The sequence below is a fragment of the Oenanthe melanoleuca genome, chromosome 2, assembly GCF_029582105.1.
Source record: "Oenanthe melanoleuca isolate GR-GAL-2019-014 chromosome 2, OMel1.0, whole genome shotgun sequence".
Lineage (NCBI taxonomy): Eukaryota > Metazoa > Chordata > Aves > Passeriformes > Muscicapidae > Oenanthe > Oenanthe melanoleuca.
In genome coordinates this window covers 28,583,137-28,610,471 of record NC_079335.1, presented here as the reverse complement: position 1 = coordinate 28,610,471, position 27,335 = coordinate 28,583,137, and the positions used below count along the sequence as shown (strand labels likewise).

At 38.7% G+C, this 27,335-nt stretch overlaps 1 protein-coding gene across 1 annotated transcript; it reads left to right on the top strand.

Annotated features, from left to right (window-relative positions):
- On the top strand, positions 1–27,335 carry ZBTB10 (zinc finger and BTB domain containing 10). Its single transcript, XM_056485052.1, has 5 exons — positions 1–1,015; positions 7,920–8,817; positions 17,413–17,586; positions 19,497–19,672; positions 22,048–27,335. The coding sequence occupies exons 1-5, from the start codon at positions 92–94 to the stop codon at positions 22,351–22,353; spliced, it is 2,478 nt and encodes an 825-aa protein (XP_056341027.1). The 5' UTR covers positions 1–91; the 3' UTR covers positions 22,354–27,335.

The window sequence follows — 27,335 nt, the reverse complement described above, 5'->3', positions numbered from 1 at the left end:
CCCGCACGGCAGCCGGGCGCCTCCTTCCTCCGCCCCGTTCCCGCGGCGGACGGAGCGCTCGGCCGGGCGGGGGGCGCGGGGCGCGCCCGCCATGTTCGCGGAGATAAACCGGCGGACGCTGGCGTTCCGCGGCGGCGGCCTCGTCACCCCCGCGGCGGCCGCCTCGGCGGCGGGGGCCGAGGCGTGGGAGCGGCAGGACCCCGAGGCGCTGAACGGGCGCGGGGCGGACGAGGAGGCGGAGCTGGAGGGGCTAGAGGCCGAGGAGCTGGAGGCCACCGCCGCCGAGGAGAAGGAGCTGCTGCTGCCCCAGGACGCGGCGTCGCCTCCCGCCGCCTCCGGCCCCATGTTCGCCGAGAGGAACCGCCGGACTCTGGCCTTCCGCGGCGGCGGGGGGCTCCTGGCCGCCCACCCCGCCGCCAACAATGGCTGCGAGGCCGCGGCCTGGCCGCGGAAGCACTTCAATGGGCGGGGGGCGGACGAGGAGATGGAGCTGGAGGGCGCGGAGGGACTGGAGACGGAGGGGCTGCTGGAGGGCAAGGAGCTGGTCCAGGACGGGGGCTCGCTGAGTGACAGCAGCGACGACGAGGAGGACGGCGAAGGGGGCAGCCTGGGCGACGGCAGCGGCGCCGAGGGCGGCAGCTGCAGCAGCAGCCGGCGGTCGGGGGGCGACGGCGGGGACGAGGCGGAGGGCAGCGGCGAGGGGGAGAGCATCCGGCACTTCCCGCTGGCCAGGCCCAAGTCCCTGCTGCAGAAGCTGCACATCTCCTTCCAGGGCTCCTGGCTCAAGGAGTTCCCGTGGCTCTACTACTGCCAGGAGACCGGCCTCATGTCCTGCGCCTGGTGCACCGCGGCCGCCGCCGCCGCTGCGCCCCCCGAGCTGATCATGTCCGGCGCGCCCCTGCCTGGGGGGCACGACGAGCTCTGCAAGGGCACCCGCAACTACAAGCGCACCCTGCTGCTGCGGCACCACCTCTCCGCCGAGCATCGCCTCAACGAGCCCGGCAGCGCCGAGCAGGTACGGCACGGCTCGGCCCGGGACGGGGAGGGGGCGGCGGGGAGGGAGGGGCGGTCGCGGCCTCCCCTCTCGCATAGGTGAGGTTTTCCTGTGCTCACGTGTGTGAACTTCTTTAAATGGCTGCTCGTGGTTGTTGTTGCCCGGCGGGCTGGACTCGCCGCGCTGCTCTCGCTGGCCGCGTCCGGGGCGGGAGATGAGCCCCCTCTGGGATTTGGGGTGACTCTCTGGATGTGGGCAGGCACACAAGCACAGCGCATTTGTTTGTGGCTGTACTCCATTCCCGTTATCCGTCCGGCGCTCGCGGTGCCGCTTTCATTGGTTCGTCTGTGTATCTCTTGAAGATAAACCGGCGATGTGGGAAAAAAGTTGCGTTCGAATCCCAGTGTCACAGCACTGATTTAAATACGCTCGTTACAACTTCCTCCTGCGGTACAGGCGGAGGGAGGGCAGTGTCCGGCCAGCGACCGCTTGTGAAATGGGGGCTCGGCGGCGTGAAATTGGAATCGCTCTGCCGTGCTGAGCGGTGTGGCCCCGGTGCACTAATCGGATAACTCTGTGTATTTAAGTTCTTCGCGCTGAAATCTTTTTTCCCGATTGCGTTGCTTTAGATTGAGTTGCTGAGCAAGAAGTCTGCAATCGCTTGGTGTGTGTTTGAGATAAACATGTGGTTTCCTGAAAGCCGTGTTACTATGCCAGCGCTCCTCTAACGCTGTAGGAGTAGTGAAACTCTTCACGTTCCCCGCTGAACTTCAAATCACTGTGTTCCTTGGCTGCTTTCAAGAATGAGGCTGGGCTTGTCCTAGAACATATGTGGATGAAAAGCCCCTAAAGAATATTTGTGTTTAATACGCAGCCTTTTCTCCTAGGGGTGCCTGCGCTGCTAAAGTTCGCTCGATCGCTTCGCTGGCGTTAAACTTGTCTGCGAGTATTGGCTAGTGTTCCTTCAGGTTAGGCGAGTCCTTGTATTGTCAGGCTGTTAGCCGGAATTAATCGATTAGTCTCTCCATTTTTCTGCATTTAGAATTCAGTTTTAATTAAAACACCTACCTTGGTTGGGTAGCTTTATTTGGAGTCTGAAATATAATGCGTTACTTAGATTGAGGTTATTACTAGAGTACTCTAAGGAGCTCGGGGTACCTTGGACAAGAGCTGCTAGTCAAATGTTAGGGCAGGATTACAGGATGACTTATAGAAAGTTAGGTGAACCACAGTTTTCTTAGAACTACTTGGAAAATGTATGCAAGTATTTTGTGAAGCTATTGCAGGACTGTGAGGGAAACCTTATGGTGTGCAAATACCGGTTATCCAAAATACTGGTTTTGGATTTGCAAATGCAACATTCACATTCAAGATGATTAATACTACCTTTTCAGTGAGTGCAGTTTTATAGCAGCTATTGTTACAGGTATTTGGTGGTAGTAGGTAATTTTACCAGTTTCCTTCAGTCTTCTGGGGTTTGCTGTTCACTCTGCAGTTTTAGCCAAACTTGCTTTCAATTAGTTGTTTCTAATTAAGAAACTTTCATTCTTAATTTCTTTTACTTCATATCTTTGAAAATGTTCCCGTTTTGCATAATGCTATTGCAGCATGTTCCTTGCCATCTCGTTGCCTAGTTTCTGACTTTGAATTGAATTATTACTCTGTAGAAGTATGTTCTGTCACTGTGTAGTCTCTTGTGTTGGTGGATGCTGCTAATTCCTGCCGCTCTTGGAAGCTTCTCTAACACTGTTTTAGCTGTATTTAAATAAAAGCTATGCCAAGCATTTTTTCCCTACTCAGCTACCTTTTTTTTTTTTTTTCCTATTACCCTGAGTCCGTTGTAAAACTTGAATACCGGGAGGGTGGAAGGGAGGACAGAATATTGGCTTGTTATCACAGTAGCCTACAAGTTAATGTAAGTATGTATTTGAAGATTGTAAGTGTTTATTTGAAGACCTTTCATTGTCATGGGAATATTTGTAAAAATGAGTCTCTGCTTCTATGCCACTGATAGTTTAAGGAAAAATATTTGTAGTAACTGTGATAATAAATGAAACAGTAGGACAGATGAGTCAGTGGTTCTTCTGCACTGTACTAAAGATAAGGATGGGACAAAGGTAGCTGTAATGAGTTTTTTTTTTTTTTGTTTTTTCTTTTAGTGGAAAACAGTGCTTTGTGCATTCTTCTGCAATTACATTTCAGTTAAAAACTTCTCATGAGGGAAGGAATTGCAGTTTTTCAGGAGTCAGTGTAGTTTTTGTGGCACACTTTCATGTTACAGTTGCTTTATCAAAAACCTGATTAAGAATCTGTTTTCTTTCCCTTCTATGTTTAATTTCCGTATCCTTTCATACTCTTAATGGCACTTGAATTTCTTTTGATACATATGTTTAAATTAATACCAAAACAATAGCTCCATTTTTATCTAAATGCATGATACCAGATACTTGGAACAAAAGTAGGTAATTTGTACCCTGACCGTATTTCCAACGTACATAATGAGGCAGCAAAGCCGTTTAGATTTAATGAAACTTGGGAGGGATCTTTCAGCCTTTGTGTTAGAGACAGCACACATGTATTATGGACTTGACAAGCCTCAACTGCAGGGCATATTTAGCAGCTGCTAATAAACATATGGCACAGTGCCACCACTCAAGCACAGAAAGGAAATTGTAGGTGTTAAGACAGTAAAGTGGTGGAAATTTCTATAGGTCTGTTAGATATTACGCTCGTGAAGAAATGAGTGATGATTTCAGTTTATTTTTGGGATACATTTAATTTGGAATGCCAAAATACATCACAAGTGGTTGCAGCTGCTGTTATTCAAGGGTATTGAGCTGTCAGCTGATGCTTCTTTCTAAGACCAAATTCTTGAATCTTTTTAAAAGATTAAAAAAATAATATTTTTAAGATTTAAAAATTTCAGTTTTTAAAGTAATTTTTATTCACATTAAAGCTTAAGGAAATCTGTAATCATCTTGAAACTGCTGTTGTTTTTTTAGAGAACACTGTGTTGCAAGAACCTTAAGAAATGGATTCTTACTGGGAAATCACTGCAAAATATTTTAATTATTTGATGAATTTGGGTCCATAAGATGTGGATTTATTGGTGGCTGGGGGTTCCTCCCCTCAAACCATCTTCTTTCTGGACATACTTTAAAGCTAAGCTTTGGAAATACTGCCAGAAAAGCTTTCTCCAGTCTAACAGGCATGTTGGTTTAAAGCAGAAGCTCTCCAAAAGGAGGAAGGCCTTTGATGTGTTATTTTTTCCATGTGAACTGGAATTGTTTGCATTATGTGAGCAGTGATGAATGGAAGTCATGCTTCAGATGTCAGTTACATTACAGTGTTCTGAGTTAACTTCTTGACTTACTCTTAGCAGAGCAAAGTTGTTGAGGAGAAAGTCAGGCCTCAGAGTAAAGACTACCACTTAGTGTATTTTCATGTAGTGTTTTTATCAAACCTCAAACTTCTCAATTCGATATTAGGCAATTAATGAAATAATTTGAAATTTCTGATTGTCTGTGAGCGATGCTGTGTTTGTACAGTGACAGTGGAGCATTGTGTGCAGCTGATCACACCATATTTTGCCATCATTTTCCTCTGTAGCTGCACATGGTTAAGAAGCCTCTGATAGCTTACTTTTTTAGAAGATCTGTTTGCCAGGGTAAGAATTTGGGGGCACAGGGAGCTACTGTAAGCAAGATGTAGTAGTGGAGAAGGGATTCCAAAATGTGGCATAACTACTTTTCATTTGCATGCAGCTGAGATGGAATCTGTGGTTAGATTGGTTTGAGTTTTTCATCGGTCTTCCTGCCCTCACAGAGTATGGTGATAGAACAGTAGGAGAAAGAAAACTAAACTTCTATTAGCAGTTTTTGATCATCTGTTTCTGTTCCTATTCCTGTTAGCTTTTGGGCAAGTTTAATTAATGAATTACACATGTAAAATAATAGTTTTTCTTTGTATGTACTGAAAGTCTATTCAAAACTGAGCACAGTATTAGTTTCCTTAAGCAGTCTGTTCTGTTACACAGCACTTCTTAATCTCACCCACAGAGAGAAGTTTTTGACTTAGAACACTGAAGATTCCACAATTTGAAATTAAATTGTGCTGACTTCTATATTTTATTTCTTACAAGTCTTTATTAAAGGATGAGGTGGTTTAGTGTTGAGGTAACTTTAGTTGATGAAAATATGGGGTCTGTATTGTGAAAATACAATTGACATCAAAGCAAATATCATTAGTTTGTTGCTCTCATTGGAAAAACAGAACCCTTATGATGATGTGTCATGTAAGTAACAGAGATTTGGAAATACACTTTTTTCTGTCATTATTTTCTGCACCTTGCCTCCTATTGAACTGTATTGTATTTTTTCTGTATCAATGTCTGAATCTCTCAAAGCTCAGATGTCAGGACCTCATTTGAGTTGTGGCACTAGTGTCAACTGTTGTACCATACCAGCACTAAAACAGTTGGTTTTAGTACTCTGTTAGTTTTAGAAATGTTTATGCACTCAATTCTGTAAATCTATAAAACTAATTAAAGCTATAATAGTGATTGATCTCTCTCTTCAACACAAACCTCTATAGCTTAGACACAGGTTGCATAGTATCTCATTTTTCCACTCAACCTTCTGGTCTGGTCACAATGAAGATTTCAGTCTTGTTTTTCTGTAGCACATTTGTGATCTGCAGCTCTTCCTCACCATGCTGGCTTGTCCTATTCTCAGGAAACAAAAACCCCACATTGTAAATATCTATTTTTTGTCCCAGATTGATTGAGTACTTACACTTGCTCCGTTAAAATGTAATCTATCTCCATTATTTAATCAGACATTTGTCAAAAGAAAAGAACTGCTGCGGGTTGTTTTTTAAATTTTATGCAGTGTTTAATGTGTTCTCAGAGAATGAAATTGGCAGCTATCATAACATCTACCTAACATTTACTGTGTGAGGTGCAAGTCACTGATGATTGACGAGCGTGACAACACTTTAGGGTACCGTCATTTTCATCTTAATCTGATCCTGTGTCAGTGTAATTGGTGTTTTGAAACTCTGCAGTGCTCTGTTGCTGAAGTGACAGGAAACTAGTCCAGAACCAAAATCTGCTAAGAACTTAGTGACAGCCTTAGGTGCCCCACATCTGGAGCAGACTGTTTCACAGTCTTGATCTGAGAGAGTACTTGGGGTGTATCAGAAAGTTCACAGAAAATATTAAGATGAGGTTGGGCAAAGATCTATTGCTTGTTTTCACATAAAAGCCTAATTGTTTTTATTTCTTCCTCTTCAATGAAGTGTTTCTCTGAGAAGGTAGAGATTCAGAAGCACCTTGAATGTGACAGCAAACTGAAGTTTCTCTGCGGGAGATGCTGAAATGGCACAGTTTCTGTTTTGGTTATACTGGGCTATGTTTGCTGCTTATAGATGTAAACACTGTTTTAGATGTAGTTACAGCCTCAGTTGTCATTCCAGTGATCCACACTGGGATTATAAATTGAGATGAGTGCTGATTCAATCCACTAATGCCTGTGGGGTGGAATGCAACTTTTTAAATATACGTGGCTAGTTTCTGCCATAGTCCCAAACTAAGAGTAGTACTTTCCTGCAAGTGTATTTTAGCCCCAGCATAGCTTATGGGCTCATAACAGTGCTAACATTCTTATACTGATTTTGACCTGTAATGTTGAGGCTAGGTATGCTTTAACACCACCTCTAGCTCCCTAGTCAGTGAGGTATTTTAAGATAAGAGAGAAGAAAATAGTGATTTGGCTTGGAGCTATCCAGTTTTGAACTTTCCCTGTTTGCTAGGAAATAAGAGAGAATCTTGGAGATCTAGTATGAAACAGACTGTCATTGTTGCTGCTCTTGTTGGCAGCATATGTCAACCCATGTAAGTGTGGTCTCAAATATGCCAGTCTGTGTTTTCTGCTTTCTCCTAGCTGCTGCTTTGTAGCATCTCTGAATCATCTTCATCTAAACATGGGTTAGAAGTCTGTGTGCACTAAAATCCAGTTCAGATCTTTTTACCTCTACCTGTCTGAACTAATCTTTAGTAATGAATAATATCTTGGTGTTGGATTGTCTGAAAATAGGTTTTAGCAAAATTTCAAAGCCATGTTTGAGATCACATCTTAAAAAGGTTGTGTGTGTAATAAGTATTGTGCCAGTGTCGCCACTGGAAAGTTTGGGAGGTTTATTTCAAGAAAGCCTTGGTTAAGTATTGTAATGGAAGCTTAAGTCAGGGATTTTTTTGTCATCTGCAGTATTTTGTCTGCTTGTCATGTGATACACTGTTTAATCCTAAATCTGCTGCAGTTAAAAAGCAAAGGATAAATGCTTAATTTTTAAATATATATAAGAAATATATTTGCTGTTATATCTACTTTTGCAATATGTTTTCTTTAAAACATTCAAGACAGAATGGGACATACAGACCTAATCTATGTATTCATATCTCAGCATGAAGAAAATGTTGAATCATTTATCAGGATTGTGCTAATTGTTTAAGTGGAGACTACTGGGCAAGAAAAAGGAATTGGATATGTAAGAATCATCTAGTTAAATCTTTGGAAAAAGAGGCTTCTGAATCTTTAGTATATGTGGTTTAGGAATAAGTACTTCACACTCAACCATGTATTTCCTTACTTTTGGCTGAAATTTCCCTTCCTGTGTCCTCAAGGCAAATCTACTAGTTCTGTTTGTTTCAAACTTGGGGGTGGAAGGTGCAGAATGAGAGCATGATTTTGTTTTCAGAAATATCTTGTTAATGTCTGCTTTTGTGACCAGGAACATAAATAGCAAAAAATAGTTTGATTAAAATTATCTTCTTTAGTTTATTTTCATATCCTTATTATAGTGCTGAAGAACTAAGGAGAGCTTTTATTAAGAGTTAATTATGTTTGTGCTGTTTTTTTAATTGCAGGAGGCAGAGTTACCATCAGAACTGAATAATGAAGGATACTGTGATTTTAACAGCAGGCCAAATGAGAACTCTTACTGCTATCAGCTCCTGCAAGAGCTCAACGAGCAGAGGAAGAAAGGCATTCTTTGTGATGTTAATATTGTGGTGAGTGGGAGGGTCTTCAGAGCTCACAAGAACATCCTGGTTGCAGGCAGCCGCTTCTTTAAGACTCTGTATTGCTTTACAAACAAAGAGAACCGTAACCAAACCACTGTTACCTATTTAGATGTTGTTGCTGTTCAAGGCTTTTCTGTCATCTTGGACTTCTTATATTCTGGTAACCTCGTGCTTACGAGCCAAAACGCCATTGAAGTGATGTCGGTGGCCAGCTACCTTCAGATGACGGAGGTTGTCCAGTCCTGCCGCAACTTCATTAAAGATGCCTTAAACATAAGTATAAAATCAGAAGCTCCAGAGACTGTTGTAGTGGATTACAACAGAAGATCTGTTAGTAGGGATGGTTTATCTCCAAGGGATCAAAAAGTTGCCAGCTTCTGGGCAACACGAAACCTTACCAACTTGGCAAGTAGCATAAAAACTGAGAATGATCCCTACCCTATTGATGAGGGCCAAATGGAAAGCTACCAAATGAATGACTGCAGTTGGGTCCAGGACAGCTCACCTGAAATGGCTGAAAATGAATCTCAAGGTGAGGGAAAAGTTTTTGTGTGGAATGACATGGGTGCACAGGGACAATCAGTTCAAGAACCTGGAAAAGCAAGAAGGAAAAACCAAACTGCAAAGAGGTTTATTTATAATATACCACCTAATACTGAAGAGAACTCTGAAGATTGCTCAGTGTTGCAACCATCAGTTCCATATCCAGAAGAAGATTTGTCGTTTATCAAAGAAGAAGCAGGTAAATATTGCTTAATGTCATTTATATAATTTGAAAGTTAAAGTATTGACTGAAGTGCCTGATTTCATAACTTTTGGGTTTTATTTTTTAAATTATTATGCTCTATGGATGGTTAATGTGTGCATTTGAAGTACTGTTACTTACCTGCCTCACTTTTTGATTAATTAATCATTCTGAATTAATAGTTCTGAAAACCTGCTGCAATTTAGGAGCCTGGTTAGGGGTGGATTTGAGACACAGCTGGAACAAAGTTGTTTAAATGTCTTGTTTCTAAAGCAGTTTAAAATGCGTGCCTGTTTCAAACACGAGGGAGCTGTGTATGTCCTGTCTCCTCCAGGGCCCTGCTCTGCTCCTGCCCGTGGGGCTGGGGACACAGGTGAGCAGTGCTGCTGCAGGGGGCACGGGCGACCCACGGCCCTGTGCGGTGCCAGCAGCGCCTGGGCACTGTGGGGGCACGGGCCAGTGCAGGGTAGTGTGGGCTGGCACAAGAGACCTTCGTGTGCTTAGTGAGTAGTGTGACACAACAGAGCAGCTCGGGAGAAGCAGCTGTGCTGAGGAGCACTTCTGCAAATGCCTCGGGAGTGTTACTTATCTCTGGTCTTCATCTCTGAACTCTGGGTAAAGCTCTGCTTTAGCTTTACTTGGGAGTGTGCGCTTGTGAAGTGAATTTCCTATACTTCTCTTACTGGCTAAGCTTTGTTAGACTGCACAGGATTCCTTCTGGCTGAACTAAGGATAGAAGCTGTGTTTCAGGATCCTGAGGGTTGCTGATAGGCCACAGGCCCACAGCACCAGGTTAGATCTAGCCTCAGTGAAGCACTTTTAGCTGCAGATAGTTGGGGGATGTTGAGTCCTCAGCACCCACATAACAATGCTGCCTGTGCTGGGCTACACTACTTGCTCTAGTTGCAGTGCCCTGAAAAAGCACAGCAGAGGGTCTGGAGCAAGAGCCAAGGATGTGTGTATTAGCTGCACGAATACTAAATTTCTGATACAATTTAGCATATGATTTCCGTTGATGATTTATATGGGGTAAATATTCAATGTCATTTACTGATGGAAATACAGAGAATATATCTACTGTATGATGGCACCAACGACAGTTTGGATTCTATGGAATTTTGTATGTCTGCTGTGAAGATTTCTTGGAGAAATAACAGAGGACATGGGCAGTGCAGTATATTTAGTCCATGTTCTTTTTTTTTTTTTTTTTGACAGAAGCACCAGTGTTTCCAGTAGCTTGTTATGCTAAGGAATTTAATTACAAAATACATCAGTGTAGCATTTTGATGAAAAGAACTGTATTGGAGATAAAGCATACTGAATATGTGTTGCAGTGTCTGTCCAAAACCATTGAAAGTTCTGTGACTGCAGAGGGAGGTTTATTTTACTGAGCTCTAAAATACTAGTCAACTAATGATCTCCTTGGTATTTTCAGAACACAGCATATATGTTCCCAAGTACATAATGACGTTTTCTGGCAGTATCAGAATTCTTTTGGAAGCCATATCTAATATTTTTGTAGTGATACCTTCACTTTTAGTAAGTTCTAGCATGCATATTGTTTGAAACAAGAGTGACTGAAGTAGGGCTTGGTATAGCTTACTTTTCACCTAATAGTCTTCAGCTTTTGGTATTTTTTCTTCTACTTGTGGCTCTTTTCTTTTGCTTTGCAGATAATTGCACTCTTAAACACTCTTCTTTTAGCTGCTCCCTCTATGCCAAAGAAGAGGTGGAAGAGGGAGGAGTGGAGAGTTGGAAGAATGTCAAGAATGAGTTGTAGAGTAACCCGCAGGTTATACAATAACTTTTTAGTTTTGGATTAAATTCCTTGTGGGGTTGAAAAACTACCAAAAATAATAGGTACTGAGAGGTAAAAATGCATAAGAAAATGTCATCTGCTATAGATACAAGACAATTTTATAAGATGAAAAATAAAGAATAGTAAATTCTTATGGTCAGAGCTAAGGAGTGTTTTCTCCTGTTGGTTGCTAAAAGGGAAACAGTGGGCTTCTACTATTAGGCTTTGTCATGTTTTGATGGGGATAACATCAGTGGTTATGAACTGTCAGTTACATGCAGAGTGAGTTTCTGTGCCCTTGATTTAGGTTTAGGTTGGTCTGGTGATTTTGTGATGGGAAATATATACTGTAGATATGGTGCAAGGGAAGCTTATTTAAGATCACTCCTCAGTACAAAAATTTATCCCTGAAGCCACTTCCTTTAATGCTGAAGTAAATGAGTTTTCCACTTGGGTACAGTTGGTAAGTATTAGATAATAAACAGTAAAAGTTTTCTGAAGCATCTGCTACCCCCCTCTTGTTCCAATAAAGCAAATATGTTAAACTGCTCCTTGTTGAACATGAGTTTTTCTACATGTATCCAATACGGATATGTCAGCTGCTTCTTTGTCTCACCTGTTGTTGCCAGTGAGTTTATATTTAACACCTTCCCTGTAAAAGTAGCACGTTGGTGAGCTTTAAAGAAGCTTTAAAAAGTTAGGATGGGTTTGAAATTCCTTGTACTGACTTACATTTTCCTTAACTTTTCAAGACTTCTCCAGTTTCTGCTATGTTAATTAAAGTAGCTGTTTAACTAAAACAGTGAATGTTACCACGTATCTCAGTATTTTTGCTCCTAGTTGATAATCTGCTAAAAAAGTCTCTTACTGTTTACATCTATCATTCATCCTACAATTAACCATTTACCATGGTGAAAATAACCATGCAGACAGTCAGCATATCACAGTCAGTGTTACAGTGTGTTACAAAAGTTTATAAAAGCTCAGTGAACATAATTCATCATATTCTCAATGTCCATTCACAGGGTGATTTTTGTCAATTTTCATCACTTTTTGGGTATGTCTTTCATCTAGGCCTGGTTTTTGTTTGGTTGTGGTTTTTTTTTTTTGTACAAGTGTCCTATCCTCAGACTTTGGAACACAGCTGTGAAGTATTGCTCATGCTTTCTGGAACTGACAGTGTTGATTTTTACGAGACTTGCATGCAATATCCCAGTAACTTTATGAAGCTACAAGTGTATAATTTGTTACTGTGATTTTCAGGCTAGGTAATGCTATCCTCTGGTGGGGCGAGGGAAAGGATAACAAGTACAGGATTAAAACAGCCCTTAGTGGAACAAGAGGATTCCTGACTGATTTTGTAGGGGTTCTTAAGGAATTTAATTCATCTTGCTGTAGAAACAACTACTTTTCAGAGGGATACAAACAACAGCTAAACCAGCTTCCAAAAAATGTAGTGCTGGTCCCAGCTTTTGTCATGATGCAAGGGAGGAACATAACACAACTTGATTACAATAAAGACAGGCATCTTTATATTTCAAGAAATAAAGATTGATGGACTTATCAGGGCGTGTACATTTCTTGTAGGGATCAACCCCACTTGACTGTTACAAAAGAAAAGTACGTTTTTCCTACTTTTCCATGGTACTATAACTCTCAGTCAGATTTTTCTTTAGACCTCAAACTGATACCCTGATTAAAAGATTTAAGTTCCTTGGTGGATCTTTAACCACTTTATTTGCACCATTCCCTATATAATCCAGTATTGAAGGTGGCAAAGTTTTTAAAAGTCATCTGAAAACACTACAATATGAGGGTTCACCTCTTCCCATTCATTAAACTTACCTCTCCCAGGGATCATCCCAAAGACAAGCACATCCTCTCACAGTATGGTCTGTCACTGAGCCTACAACTCTAAGCAAGGTACACAACATTTTGTGCATTTTTGTTGTCAGTTTGCCTTTTTTTTTTTTTTTTTTTTGTTTGTTTGTTTGTTTGTTTTTGGTGAATGGGTTGGGGAACAAGATTTTGTGGTGTCTCATATCTTCTCTGCCTGAAAATCCCTTTGAGTCCCAGTGCAATGCATTGACTTATTAAAAAAATACCAGTCTGGAGTGATGATTGTTTTTATTTGTGAAATAGTGATGATGATAGCATCTCCATAAATAAAAATGGTCCAGGAGAACAATTAACTCCCCTGCAAATAAATGGTCTGCATGAGGAGAGCTCTTTACTTGTGTTTCACTGGTTGGAGGATATAAGCAAAATAGCTTTCACTTTCTTGGGAAGGAATTTTTCAGGAAAGGTATGATAATCAAGTTGAAAAGCATGTGGATAATATACTTGGCATCAGTTGGTGGTCTTCTGTTGGGGTAATTGATGGTAGATCTGACTCCATAGTCATGGCAATATACCACTTTTTCATGAATGAAAAATAGTAAAAATCGAGAACAGTTGGGAGCAATAGACAGAATATGAGTAAAATTGCATTGACAAAATATCTTAAGTATGTCTGAGCCCTCTGTTGCAAGAGGCAGTTGAGGATTAGTGAGCAAAATAAGCCTTTTCAGAAGAAGCAAGGTTAAAGATGTGAGGAATACTCTGGCAACAAAGGGAGTGCAAGATACTTTCTTTTCCCCACCTTCCTAGTACTCAGTCTTGGCAATGCTGTTTCCTCTGTCCTGTTATCTAACATAAGCAACAAATCCAGCTCTCTAATGGCAATCCAGATTGTATCAGTAGATTACCACTGCTTTCTTTGCAATCCTTGAAAGCTATAGCCTAATCGCTTATCCTGCCTACTTTCTGTCCTTTTTAATTGATTTAGATGAGCAGTCAGTGTCAAAAAAATGTAGTAAAAATAGTATTTCTTTTTCTCTTACTTTGGCACCATTTCCAGTGCTAGTATATGTAAAGAAAACAGAAGTTAAGTTCACTACAAACAGCAGTATCTAATGCAAAGTTTTGTATCTTTTCCCTCAGTTCACCATATGTGTGTTTCCTTTTCTATAATGACTTGTTCGATGGCTTCTGTCAGTGAGCTACTCGTTTTTTCCCATATCATTCCTACTCAGTAATGTATCCTTTTCTGCCCCCCAAATCAGCATATTTCTAGTTGCAGAAAAAGAGTGAAACTTGTCAAACTAAGGATGTTTCTGGCTTAGACATGTTTTCTCCTTCTGGTGGTGCATGCCTACCTCTTGCCTTCAAAACTGAAAATCATTGTATATGTCTTCTGGTTATCCTTTTTCCTGAGAACAAATGCAATAAAACATAAAATCCTTTCACAGTGTTTTTGATAGCTTTTGTTAGTGGTGTAAAAGCCACACAACCACTTCATTTTATTTCACACTGTCCTTATCTCTTCTCAAATCAACATAGTGTGAATTTTAGTACTGATGGCAAATCAGCTTCTTTGTATTCTGTTTTATCTCTTATTGTTTTGGCTTTGCTTGTTGTTGACTTTTATTAAATATCAGATTATTGATAGTCTTTTATCTATGCAGGCTACAAGAATGGGTAAATGTTTGAGGTTAATTGACATTTGGATTATTAGCTTACACATCTTAGAAATCAACTAAAGTGTAAGAAGGTAACCTTTGATCAGAGACGAGTTGTGGTCAGGTGGCTTGGTCTGGAGACACAGAATATTATGGCTTCTAATTAGCTTTTTTTTTTTTTTTTTTTTCCCCAAAGATCTGTCTTACCTATCTGTACTTTCCCCATTTGCACCCCTTCCCCAGTCTATCAGTATGGCTGCATCCATAGTTGCTTTCAGCCTCCTATCAAGAAGCTGTCATCTGGATTTAAGTTGATCAGAGCAGGTTAGATGATGATTGTGTCTAGTTTTGCAAGCAAGTTTCAGAGAGCAGTAGCAGGGGTGAGAGGAGAAATGAGAGAAGATATTATGAGCCACCGGGGTCTGTAAATATGTTACATTCTGGAAACTTACCTGACTGTGGGCTCTATCCAGCTGGGGAAGGTAGTAGAGGCTAGGTATTGCATTTCTAGCCTGTGTGTAATTCTAGTCTATCCTGTTTGGATGTGCAATTAGACACTAAAGATGCCTTTTTCATGGTTTTGTTTTGAACACATAAAATGTGTGCTTAATCTAGAAAGCAGGTTTTCTAGGTCAACGAATTATTCTAAGAATAAGCATTAGGTTAATTATTATCTACTTAGTCATGTATACAGGGACTGAAGCATGTGTAGCAACCTCTTATCTCTTGTGGTATCTGTGCTGGTGTTCTTTCATGTTATAGTGGGTCTTCTCTTCCAGTTGGAGTTTGAAAGATTTAGTAGCTACTACCTACACTAGTTGACAGCTCTTATATCTGTTTGGCTCTATGCTGAGTTTTGGGCTAAGATCTCGAACTATGCAGTTCCCTCAAACTTAAATGCCAGCTGTGTACATAAATGTTCCTAGTGAAATGTAGTTTGTGTCCTCTTAAATACAGAAGAATTGTCAAAGTGACAGTGTTATAAAATGTGTTCAGCTTGGCCCAACTCTCACCTATTGTCAGTCTTTGTTGTGTGCTTATTCTGAAGGAAGCTATACAATAGTGCAATATATATATACAATATATTAATATTATATATGTATATATATATATACAATATATAATATACAATAAATGTTATATCTGTGTGCAGTAAAGACTTGGGTCTGTTGATATTACAGATATTCTATGAAATATATTTTATTATATTTAAAAAATATTTTATTATGAACTGACCTTTCACTGTTCAGCTACATTCAGCTACAGTTCTAGTACAGGGAAAAAATTTACAAAGAAAGGATCTAATATTTTAAACATTATAAAAGTAGGTTGTATTTTTTTTCCTCTGCTAGATCTAGAAGCTTGCTATAACTTGGAGGCTTTTAGCCTTAAAATCAAGTTATCTTTCCTCTTACCCAGACTGTTCAACACTGCTTCCTCACTAATCCTTTCTTACGTATTACAGAAGGAAGTCTTACTGCTCACCTTAAAGGAATGTGTTGTTGGCATGTCTATAGAGTATCTGTGTTCTATTCCTTGAGCTGTTGAGATGCCATTGCTGGAGTCCATCACTCCAAATTAGTATAAGGAGTTCTTGCCTCTTTTGGACATAACAGAAGTTATGTCAGTAATTAAAATTAGTCAATAATAGAAAAAATTTTCCTCACTGCTTTGTGTTTCTTGAGGGAGGTTTATTCCCTTCCTTCTTCTTTTATAGCAAAATAGGTAGTTAGATGAGGTAAAATACTGCTATTTCTCTTCATTCACTCAAGCTCTGCTTTTTAAAAGCTCTAGTCGAATGCCTAGTTTAGCAGTCATAACCCAGCTTTGCTTGTTCTTTGCCATTGCCTAATGGATAGGATAGAATTATAAGTTTCCTACTTGTTAAGTGATATCCTTTTGAACTGTTGTCTTATGTTGCAGACCAAATCATTGCTGCCAACGGTAATGCTGCCTGAGCAGTAAATGAAACTACTGTATATGTCTCATGCTGTGAGGACTTGTAATCTGTATTTTTTCCAGTAAAACTGCAAGTTGGAAGTGTTTAAATATGCAGCTTGCCACTAACTGCATGAAATTCCGGTTTAGCCTAACAAAAGTTCCTTTCCCAAAAAAAATCGTTAGAATGAACAGTGTAGGGATAAAAAGAGGTCTTTGAACTATTAAAATGTATAGTTTCAGGCTTGAAAGCAAGAATACGTCTCCTCAAGACTTTTCACAGTGGTGACATGGGGAATCCAGTGTGAGGACCCAACTACCATCTGGAGAAATAAAAGGAAATCTGCCAGTTTCCGCTGCAGTTTGTTTATTTAACAACTGTTTGCCTGTGAGGAAAGTGAGGGATTTATGAGTTCATGTTTTCCAGCAAACTCCTGTCTTGGGGATTGGGGCGAACATTGATTTACACTGTTGCCAGAAGAGCTTTTGCCCAACAAATATGATTTTGTTGAATTCTTAGTGCAGCTTTATTGTGTACTATTTATAGTTCTCTATGCTCTGTAATAGTGACTCCACTGATTGCACACTGATGCAATTCTTCCTTGTTATAAGGTATGGAATTAAATGAGCAAAGATTGTTTTAAGGCATTGCTCACATCTGAATGGTTTTATTTTTTTAAAGAGGAAAAAAAGGATACAAAGCAACATAAACTGCAGAAGATCTTGACTTAAGAGCAGATGTAAATATGCAAACTAGTATTTTAAGCTGTTATATTCCAAGTAATTATGGTCTCTTGATGTGGTTATGGAGTAATGGAGATGATTATTCAGAAGAGGATTTAGATGTAGCTGTAGGATCCTTTATATAAATAAAGGTATTTAAAGCACTATGTATATATATCACAGAGATATTTTAAGGCAATAAAAAAAAAAAAACATGCCTCTAGTAGAAAATACTCACTTTTTTACCAGCTAGACTGGTGAAGTCACTGCATGAAGCAGTTCTAGAGAGAATCCAGTGGAAAACCTTTCAGACCCCTTATGATGATAATGAGGGGATATGTATCCTTACCATTCAAGTCCCTGTAGTATGGAAAAGGTTTTGAATTTTTCTCAGGATGGGGATAAGAAATTGTGCTGTGGAGAGTAGTTCAAGGGTCTAATTTCATTGAAATTAGGAATGCAGTTATTTCTTGTTTGAGTATTGAATACTATGTGAAAACACACTCTAATTACTGCTTTAAGGTTAGAAACTTTTTTTGTCACAGTTTAAAAAGGTTATATATTTTGCTAAACAGATTAGATTGATGACTGATTAGAATCCAGGAAGCTAAAGTAAGAATGTGTCTTTAATAGCTACTTCAAGTGACTTCAAGTATGGACTGTTGCCGGGTACTTCAAATGACTTCAAGTACGGATTGCTGCCGGGTACTTCAAGCGACTTCAAGTATGGGCTGCTACCGGCTACTTCAAGTGATTTTAAGTATGGATTGCTGCCAGAATCTTGGCCAAAAGACACTTGGGAAAATGGTAAGTATCTGATAGAGAGGTGGTAGGTTGGGTTTTTTTTTCCTCTGACAGGGGTTCTCTATTTTTTGTGTCACTGCTTGTAATATTTGATTCATTCATTTGAAGTGTTATGAGATTACTTCATCTTCGTCCATATCATTTGTCTTTTTGGATAATGTACTTCCTTGGAGGGAGGAAAAGGAATTCAAATGTATGGAAGAATAAAAACAGTATGCCATTTATATCAGTTCTTGTATTGTGACTGATTGTGAATTGTACCTGAGGTCTTTAATAACCTGATAGCTGCCTTCTGCCTTTACTAAGCTAAATATAGATAAATGGCCTTTGAAATTGAAAACTTGGGTGGTGAAGATATGGAATTAAGTATAATTTTGAAAGGAAATTCAGCATGTGTCTTACTATTAAAACTAAAAACTTCATTACAATAAATGTTTTTAGTTTAGTGCAGCTGTAATTAAGCCTTCTTCTGTTTGGTCAAGCAAGCAATTATCTGTAATTATTTTTCTGCCTGAAAACATGCTGAGAACACCACCATGTCTAGAACATCTAAAACAATTGTTGCTAGTTCCTTACAATAATGTCTTTAGTAAAAACAAGATATCAAGTACTGGTAATAGTAATGCTTACCTCTTCTCTTTAACTTTGAGCTGTTACTGAGATGTGGCTTATGGTTTATTTTAAATATTTTAAGGTTTACAATAAAAGAAATTTGTTCATTAGAAGGTGAGATTTGCTAGCAGTCAAGAAATTAGAACAGGTCTGCCTGTTCTTAAACCATGAAATTCCCATGTCTGCATGTATAGGACTTGCTTTTCTTCAAGTAAGCTATTATGTGACACGTTGACATGCAGCTCACATGAGTGCTCCGATATGCAAACTTGTGACTGTTAGCAAAATGTAACTTCCATGTTATAATGGATTTAGAAGCTCAAAGGAGGCAACCCTAGATACAGGCCTTTGAGCATGTGCACGGGCTGCAGAATTACTTATGTTTTCTTCCTGCCAGCCTGAACATTAGAAACTCTTGCACATAATCATGTAGCCTTACCCAATGCTTTATGCATGCTTCTAGATGGTTATGATTGTGTTCATAAATTCTCATGTGTAGCAAGTTGAGTCAGTATGCTATTATCAAAATCATCCTTGTATTCCTGTGTGGCCTTGTCCATGTCATAGAATCCTGTGTTGTTCATTTTCACACAATAATAGGCAGCAGTATTAAACCTGTTTTGCATATATCCTTTGAGCAAACTATATAAAGAGTTCTCCATCATAAGGAAGATGTGAGAGATTGCTACTTTCAGAAGATTTTTCTTGCTGTTTTTATTTTTTCTGCTGTTAGATCAGAGTAGAAAATAGGTAAAATCTGAACCACTAACTTCCGTTTTGAAAATTTCAGAATTTGGCTGCTTTGTAGTGTCCTATTCCTTTTGTCAGTATTAATTCTTACTTAGTTACACTTTCTTTTTACTGATTTGTCAAAGCAGATTTTGGTAGACATTTCCTGCATGTAATTCTAAGAATACTAGGAGAGAAGATTGTGACTGTCTAAATAAATGCTGCAGAGTTAAAGAGTTTCTAATTCAGAAGAAAGTTTTTTTTTCTGGTATAATTGATGTCTAGGAAAATGGAATATTGGTAAATTGTAGTTAACTAACTTCAATTCATGAAATAAGGTTTCTGTGGTAAAAATGCCTTAGTTACAAGTAGGTAGTAGAATTGTACATGCAGAACTTAGCAGCATTTGTGATTTCTGCAGACAGGCATTGTCCTGATTTGTCTGATGAAAAGTCACATGTTTTGCTTTATTGTTATGTTGCCTGTTTATTTTTGTACACCAGGCAGAACATACTTAAATATTTTTTTGTGTATTTTATCATCTTTTCTCCTGATGGCTTCTTATCTTGTAGGTGATTCCTCTGCTTTAATCATGAACAAGTTGAAGTGTCCACACTGTAATTATGTAGCCAAATACAGAAGAACACTAAAGAGACACTTGCTCATTCACACAGGCGTGAGATCTTTCAGTTGTGACATCTGTGGGAAGCTGTTTACACGAAGAGAGCATGTAAAAAGACATTCCTTGGTAGGTAATCTCTCATGTATATGTATGCACATGTACAAGTGGGGTTTTATGGGGTTTTTCAGGTGTTTTGGTAGTTGGAACAAACTGTTCTCTGATTTGACATAATGTAAATTGTCATATTTTGATCTAAAATGGATGAAGTTAAACATTTCTTGGATAACTGTGCCTCTTGTTTTCTTAATGGAAAATGCAGTGTCAATGAAGACAGTCATTTCAAGATTATTATGAAACTGATGATATAAAGGGATGCAGTGTATATAAGTATTCTATAGATAAGAAAAAGCAGTTTTGTCTTAGCTTTACTGCAGTAGGATGTTACATCTTGGCCTATAATGCTGCATCACCATTTTTTGTGAGGGCACCCTGTTAATTCAGCAATTGCACAATATCTTGGGTAGTTCTAAGATGCTTATTTCACAGCTAGACAAAGCTATAGTATAGTGTCTGCTTTGAGATAAGGAAAGAATGAAAAATATCTGATGCAGAAAGTAAACATCTGCCTGACTTGCATTCTGCCAGTACCATAACCAGCAGTTCAGCTTACCCTGTCCTGTGCACATTGCATTACTCAGGATTTGACTTGAGTACTTGTTTATCTGAGGATCCAGACAAAGTATTACATGTCTTGGGTATTTTGTAGGTACTTTGTATCTAGTCTATACGGAAACTAAGACTTCATTATAATATATACTATATAAAATCCAAGGTGGATAAGTAATAAAAACAAGATCATGTTGGTGGTGAGAAAATAATTTCTGCAAGCTGTGATTTTAAAAATGCCCTCAATTTTGCAAGACTTTTTGTAGTTAGAAAAGGTTAGTACATGGAGTGGGGTAAATCTCTCCAGGCTGTTGGATGAACAGGTCGAGAGCAGCCCTGCCGGGAAGGATTGGCGGGTGCTGGTGGGTGAGAGGTGGGACATGAGCTGCCAGTGTGCTCCCTCATCCCAGAAAACCTAATAGATCCTGGGCTGCATCAAAAGCAGTGTGGCCAGCAGGGTGAGGAAGGGCATTCTACCCCACCTGGAGCACTGCATCCAGCTCTGGGGTTGCCAAAACAGGAAGGACATAGAAACTGTTGGAACTACTCCAGAGGAGGGCTGTAGAAATTATCGGAGCGGTGGAGCATCTCTCATACGAAGAAAGGCTCAGAAAATTGGGGCATTGTCTCATTGATGGCCTCTGTGGCTCACCAGAGAAGACAGCAACAGTGGGAGTTAGTTGGTTTGGTAGGAAGAGTAGAGTGGGACTCCAGTTTTCTGTCCTGCAGTATCTCACCAGGACTTGCAGCTAAAGACTTTTTTTCTCCTTCAGGAAAGGAGGTGAAGCCAGACAGTGTGAAAACAGCTGTGGACTGAACTCAGTGCAGTTCTGTGCTTTAACTGAAGTGTCCTTTCCCTGATGAAGTCAGAACACTTTTTTTTCGTGGTTTTATTTTCACCTCCCTCCCTTCCCCTTTCAGTTCAACAAACCTCAAACGTTCTGCCTTCTGTGAGGTATTATAATGAGTCCAGAGGCTGAGGAAAGCACTGTATCAGCTGTACAGATTATACAGCAAAGTTGAAGTAACTATTTGTATAATTTCTTTTTCCCCTCATCTGGGTGGTAATTTCTTTTATCTAAAATTGTAACATTTTCAATGGAACTTCAAAAGAGATATTTAAGCACATAATTGTAATCTGTTGTGGAAACACCAGATAGAACAAGAAAGTCTTCAAATTAATTTTTTCACAGATAATAACTAATATAAGTGGTTGCTAAATTCAGTTACTTGTACAAGCAACATACTTCCAAATTCAAAATCAAAGTTTATGGTTAGTCAACAGCAGCTTTCTAATTTTACACAGAGACTCAAATACAGGACAAAAAAATTACCTTAGGGACCTGGAAAGTTTATGTTGGTTTTAATTGTGTTGGGAGGGCGAAGTCATGGAACAAGAATTTTGCTCTTTGAATTCTTGAATTCAGTAACTGTTGCTTGTTCTTAATATTTCTAGGATTTAAAATTGTAAAAAGCATTTTTCTAAGTGAGCTATCTTGTGTGCAGTGTAAGATTTTGCACTGCTGTCATGGCTTCTGAGCCTTTTACTGTACTCTGAGGAGTCATGAACTGACCAACCAAGTCAGAACAGGTAACCTGCTGAGCTCCAACGAGATGGTTTGTTTGTGGGCAGTAGCTCATATCTGTTGAGGAATACATAAATAATCCTTAGTAGTCCTTCCTTACTCTGAACAATGTAGAATATCTTTTGGAAAACTTAAAAATGGAATTTTTATATTAATAATTATTGTTGTTGTTACGAATAGTTTTCTAGTACTATATGCAAATGTAACCCGATATGCCTAGATTCAGCTGTTAAAATTTCTCTTCCACAGGTGCATAAAAAGGATAAAAAGTATAAGTGTATGGTGTGTAAGAAGATTTTCATGCTAGCAGCCAGCGTTGGAATAAGACATGGATCACGACGTTACGGAGTTTGTGTAGACTGTGCAGATAAATCTCAGCCTGGAGGGCAGGAGGGAGCAGACCAGGTGCAGGACACAGATTTCCCTAGGGATGAGGAATACGAAGAAAATGAAGTGGGAGAAGGCGATGAGGAGCTCGGTGATGATGTAGAAGAACAGAATGACCAGTCTCGATGGGATGAAGGCGGGGAAGTCTGTATGCCTTTAGATGACTGACAGAGCATATGACTTCAGGGTGCTGCAAATGGACACTGTATGGATTGACTGTTTGGATTTTTGGACTGAAGGCTTGCGAAATATGGTACAGGCTGGATGGTAGTTACATTGCTGTGAAAATGTAGGGTCAAAGCCTTATAGCAAAAAAAGGATTATTAATTTTTTTATGATATTTGCACAGGACTGTACAGCATACAACCGTTTGGTTGAATTATACAGAGTCCTCACATCTACAGTCAGTTATCAAAAGAAAAATGTATTTTTTATTATTTATAGGCTATAGCTACTTGGGTTCTATTCAGACATAGTAGTAACTGTAATTATGTTACACATTCATGTATCTGTTAACATGAATGAAGAAAATTGCAACTTGGTATGGAAATACAAAGACAGCTTTCCCAAATCCACTGTACTTTTGTCAGTGAGTCAGTGAAGCTAATTTGGGCTAGTGGCTCACTTTCCACAAGCATGTCTTTGCCATACAAACCTTACCTCTCCCGTAATCTGATAGGTGAAAGCCAATCATTTTAATATGTGTCACAGATATTGCCAACACCGTATTGAAATTTGGTTGAAAACTTTTGGCTCTGTGCTGGCAGGTGCTATGGGTGATAAGCACTGGAGAAGTTGTTAATGGCATTAATTTAGTGTCTGTTTTTAAAGAAGGTGGTTGTTGATTCATCAGTTTCAAAATGATAATGCAAATGAAATGACCAGTAATGAAATTAAAATAATAGACTGATCAGAGCATGGGTAACTCTTCTGCCACTTGTCAAAAGAGACAGTCATGCTTAAAGGTATCTGATGTAATGATGTTTCTTCCTTCTTCTAAAGCCCACGTTCTCTCAAAATTTTTTGGTTTCCCTGGTGTATACCTCAGTCCCACAGAATAAAAATACAAGGAATGGAGAAAGTGTCATATTAAAACAACTTTTTGGTCAATAATTTCTTACTTGTCCGTTTTTTGGCTAGTTTACGTGATGTGAATTGGACACTAGGCTATTGTGCCCATCGTTCATCATTGAACACAAACTATTTTTTATTCTTTTGTACTTCATGGATTGTTATTAGTATTTAATATAAACAAATTACATTTAACTTGCTCATTTGCTGGAATTTTTTTTAAAGAAAAACAAAAAGTCCAAAGCAAAATAATGCTCTTTGAGTTGTCTACTTTTCAGGAGGATATGCTCCCTATGCTTTTTGTTTCAGATTTTCTAGGAGGCATTGAAACTTGAATTTTCATAGCCATGCAGTGTTTTTTGTTTGGGTTTTTTTTTTTTTCTTGGTTATTTTTTGTTTTTCCTTAGCTTGTAGTATTGTACCAATGATTTCAGGCCCCTTTCATAGGGAGGGGAGGGCATTACACCTTCACCTTAAACTCTGTGTTGGCTAGCCTAAGGCAAGTGAATTCAGGCAATCATTGGAACAATAAGTCTGATGTACTATTATGTCACAGTGAGTAAATATGCAGAGCATTTGTCATGACACATAGCTAGGCCAGTGTGACAGTACTGTACAAAAACAATTGAGGGTCACCATATTTTTCAACTTTAATTTTAAAATGAGTATATTTTTTCCAATTTTATGTCAGGTAATTAAATTATGGGAGTTGTGTGGATAACTGAATTATGCTGTGATGGGCAAAATCTTACTGGTGCTCCATCTGATCAAAGTTGATATGTATTTAAAGAGACAAGCTTTACTGTTGTCCATAGAACAGTAACATAATGTTAAGACATTGTTTTTGCTGATTGAAACTGAGATGATAAGTTTGAACTACAGTTATATGGGAATTAAAATGCTTTTTTTTATCATCCACTTGTTTCATTGGTAGTTTCCACATCATTGTAAACCTGACACAAATAGTTTTTTTGGGGAGGGTGGGTAGGGTGGGGTACCTTTTTTACACTGAAGAATACATTTTATTCTCATTGTTCTAGACTGAAATGAGTAATGTGTAATTCTGGTGGGGTCCAAAGTAGAAATTAGTTCGGCAAAGATGATATGAATGAAAAAGTATTTTAAACATTAAAGTAATGTTCTGCTTTGTGAATATGTAAGTATAGCATAAAGATTTTTCCATCCCATTTATCCCTTTAAAAACCATAGTTTACAGCTGGTAGATCTGTCTATATATATAAATATATATATATATATCTGAAATTCACCTAAATCTGCTTTATTAGATTACTGCTCACTTAATGCTTAGAAACTGGACCTGGCTCTACATTCTTAATGTATTTTTCCTTTTTTTTATTTTTTTTCTCCTTTTGTTGGGATTTTTTCCTCAAGGTATGAACTTATTCTCTTGGAACTGAATCTTCTTTTACTACTTAAATCATTTATGTATATCTGGTAAATTATGACCAAATTTGTTGTTAGACTGCATTACAGTAAATTGAAATATACACTTGGTACACTACAGAATTGTTGTGCTTTTGTTCTGGTTCTCTTTGGAAAAGCAGGCTTTAGTAGACATTTGTGTTATTTATAACTATTCAGTTATTATTCACTGGCCTTAATATTCTGTTGCATTGTGACAATCATAATTTCCTTGGTAAAGCTTAACTGCTTGCTTTTAGAAGTTGCATGTAATTGCCCATGGTAGGTTGGAGAGAGAGGGATGACTGTCTCTAGGAAATGAAATGGTGTGAAATATTTCAAGAAAGATCCACTGTTCTTGTCTTGGAGAACCATAAGAATTTGAATGCTATCTCCAGTCTGGCTTTTCTGAGTTGTTTTGTTTAGAAGTTATTTTAAATATGTTAGCTTGATTGGGTAGTTCTAAATTAATAAAACAAAATTTCTGAAGAATTACTTCTTGAGGGACAGCTCAAGTTTCTTCACTATTATAAGAATTAGGAAGAGATTTCTCTTTGTGCAAGAAATTCTTTCCCTCAAGAAATGCTCAAGTTATGCTGTCGTAACACAGAAATGGATTTTATCTGTTTTGAGATTTTTTTTTTTTCTGTTTTTAAAGAAGACTGCCCTTAAAATGCCATATTTATCAAATGAAAAGACACTCAGTCTTTCATTTTGTCTTCTGATGAAATAATTTTCAACCCAAATGTCTGCAATTTGTGTATTTGGGCAATGCCACACAAGTAGTTTTATGAAAAGAATCATGTCTGTTATTAAAACAAAGTTTGTCTGATGTTGGGATTCCCCCTCTCTCTGTGGGTTTTTGTTTACTTTCTGCTCTCTTCAAGCAGTATCTTTTAGAGATAATTGTACAGATCACTTTCTGGCAGGGCACTGATGCAGGACAAAATTTAAATTAATGAGTAAATTCACTTTAGATTCACAATTAGGAGTTCTGGTCAAAGTAGGTCAAATGATGTAAGGAAGACACAACATAAAATGTGTTTGTCTTATATCAATGTTACCGTAGTGCATTAGAAAGCATTTTTCAATTGCAGTGACAGATGCATCTTTCAGGGAAAATGGCATTTTCCAATTACTTAGGCACATTTTGTAGTTCAGCTTACAAACAATCCTCTACTAACTTTTGCTGTGAAACCATTTTTCAAAACCAGAAATTGTATTTAGTTGCCAGTATGCATCCTAAGAAGTATGAGTTGCAATTTCTGGTTCCCACAGTGTACACCTGGGTTTTGAGATGTGTAGCCTTCTGCAAATGCAGTTTTCAGGTATCACTACATGCCACTACTGTTTCCTCTGAAAAGAATAAACATTATCAAGTGAAGAGAAGTTGGGGGTCAGGACATTGGCATGAGGTATGCTCCTAGTTGTGGGTCACAGCAGTAATGCTGTTAGCAGAAGATGCTTTCCTTGCCTAGCTTTAAGTTGGTAAGGCTTTTAATAGGATTTGCTTTATTGAGGCCAATCTCGGTTGTTAGCTTGCTTCTAAGTTCTGTTTCACTTGATTTTTCTTGTTCTTGCCACCCTGTAACACAAGTCTCCCACCTCTTCTAAACATTTTTGTAGTCTGCTGATTCCACATAGAAAAAATTCACTTTGGGAAGTACTGTACTTTGTTTGCTGTTCCTTTATATTTTGTTGTATTTAAATGGCTTTAGAAACTGAAATGAAAGCAAGACAATTGACACCACCACCAGCCCAAAAAACTTTGTGCCAAAAGAAAGTGAAAAAGGAGCAAAATGTGAAATGCAATATGATAAGAAAAAGGATGTTGAATTTGCATTGTTACCATTCCTCTGGTTTGTTACTTGAATGTTTTGGACAATTCACTGTACTTTTCTCAGCACTATTTGGTGACAACCTTCTTCATCAGAAGCTATGCAAGAAGCCTGTTTTGAGTTTATTCAGTGTCTTCAGAATGTGGTTCAGGCTCTGCAGAGGTAGTAGCACTGAGTAGCTTTCTGTAGATATTTTACTGTAGATTCTTCTGTTAGCATCCCTCTTCACTGTGTGATCTGTTACCCATTTTTATTTGATAAGTGTTTGCTCCTTTGCCTTCTATACGTTTTAGTAGCACATTACTGTGCATCACTGAACAGTATGGTAAAGGTTAAATATTGACACAATGGATAAAGAGAAATAAGTTGGTTTTCATTTAGTATCTTTTAACAAACCTGTAATGAAATAATTCATTTGTAGTAAAGAAAATACAGGTTTGAAATCCAGGGGAAGGGGTGTTGCTCAGCGGAACCCTTTAACATTGAAGATTCCATGTATAATTCTCCATGGGGTTTGAAAATAAAATTATGTAGGAAAAAACATAAAAATACATTAGAGGGATCTTATGACTTAAACTTGAAAATAAAATTAGCTTATCAAGTACTTTGTATTTGACATTATTGCAATTTGAAGTGAATGTTTTAAATAAGCTATACATAATGTTTCTTACCGGAATCAATTGAGAATAGCTACTTCAGGATAACAGATATAAGTAACTTCTCATTAACATTTTGGTGTGTAAACATAATTTCAAAACTTCTAATACTCTGTGCACCAGTCTTTAAGTTACCATGCTGCAAATAAATTTAAGAAATAAC

Coding starts and splice junctions, on each gene's coding strand:
- ZBTB10 (XM_056485052.1), top strand. CDS start 92: ATGTTCGCGGAGATAAACCGGCGGACGCTGGCGTTCCGCGGCGGCGGC. Junction 17,587..19,496: donor AAAAGACACTTGGGAAAATG/GTAAGTATCTGA, acceptor CTTATCTTGTAG/GTGATTCCTCTGCTTTAATC. Junction 19,673..22,047: donor ATGTAAAAAGACATTCCTTG/GTAGGTAATCTC, acceptor TCTCTTCCACAG/GTGCATAAAAAGGATAAAAA.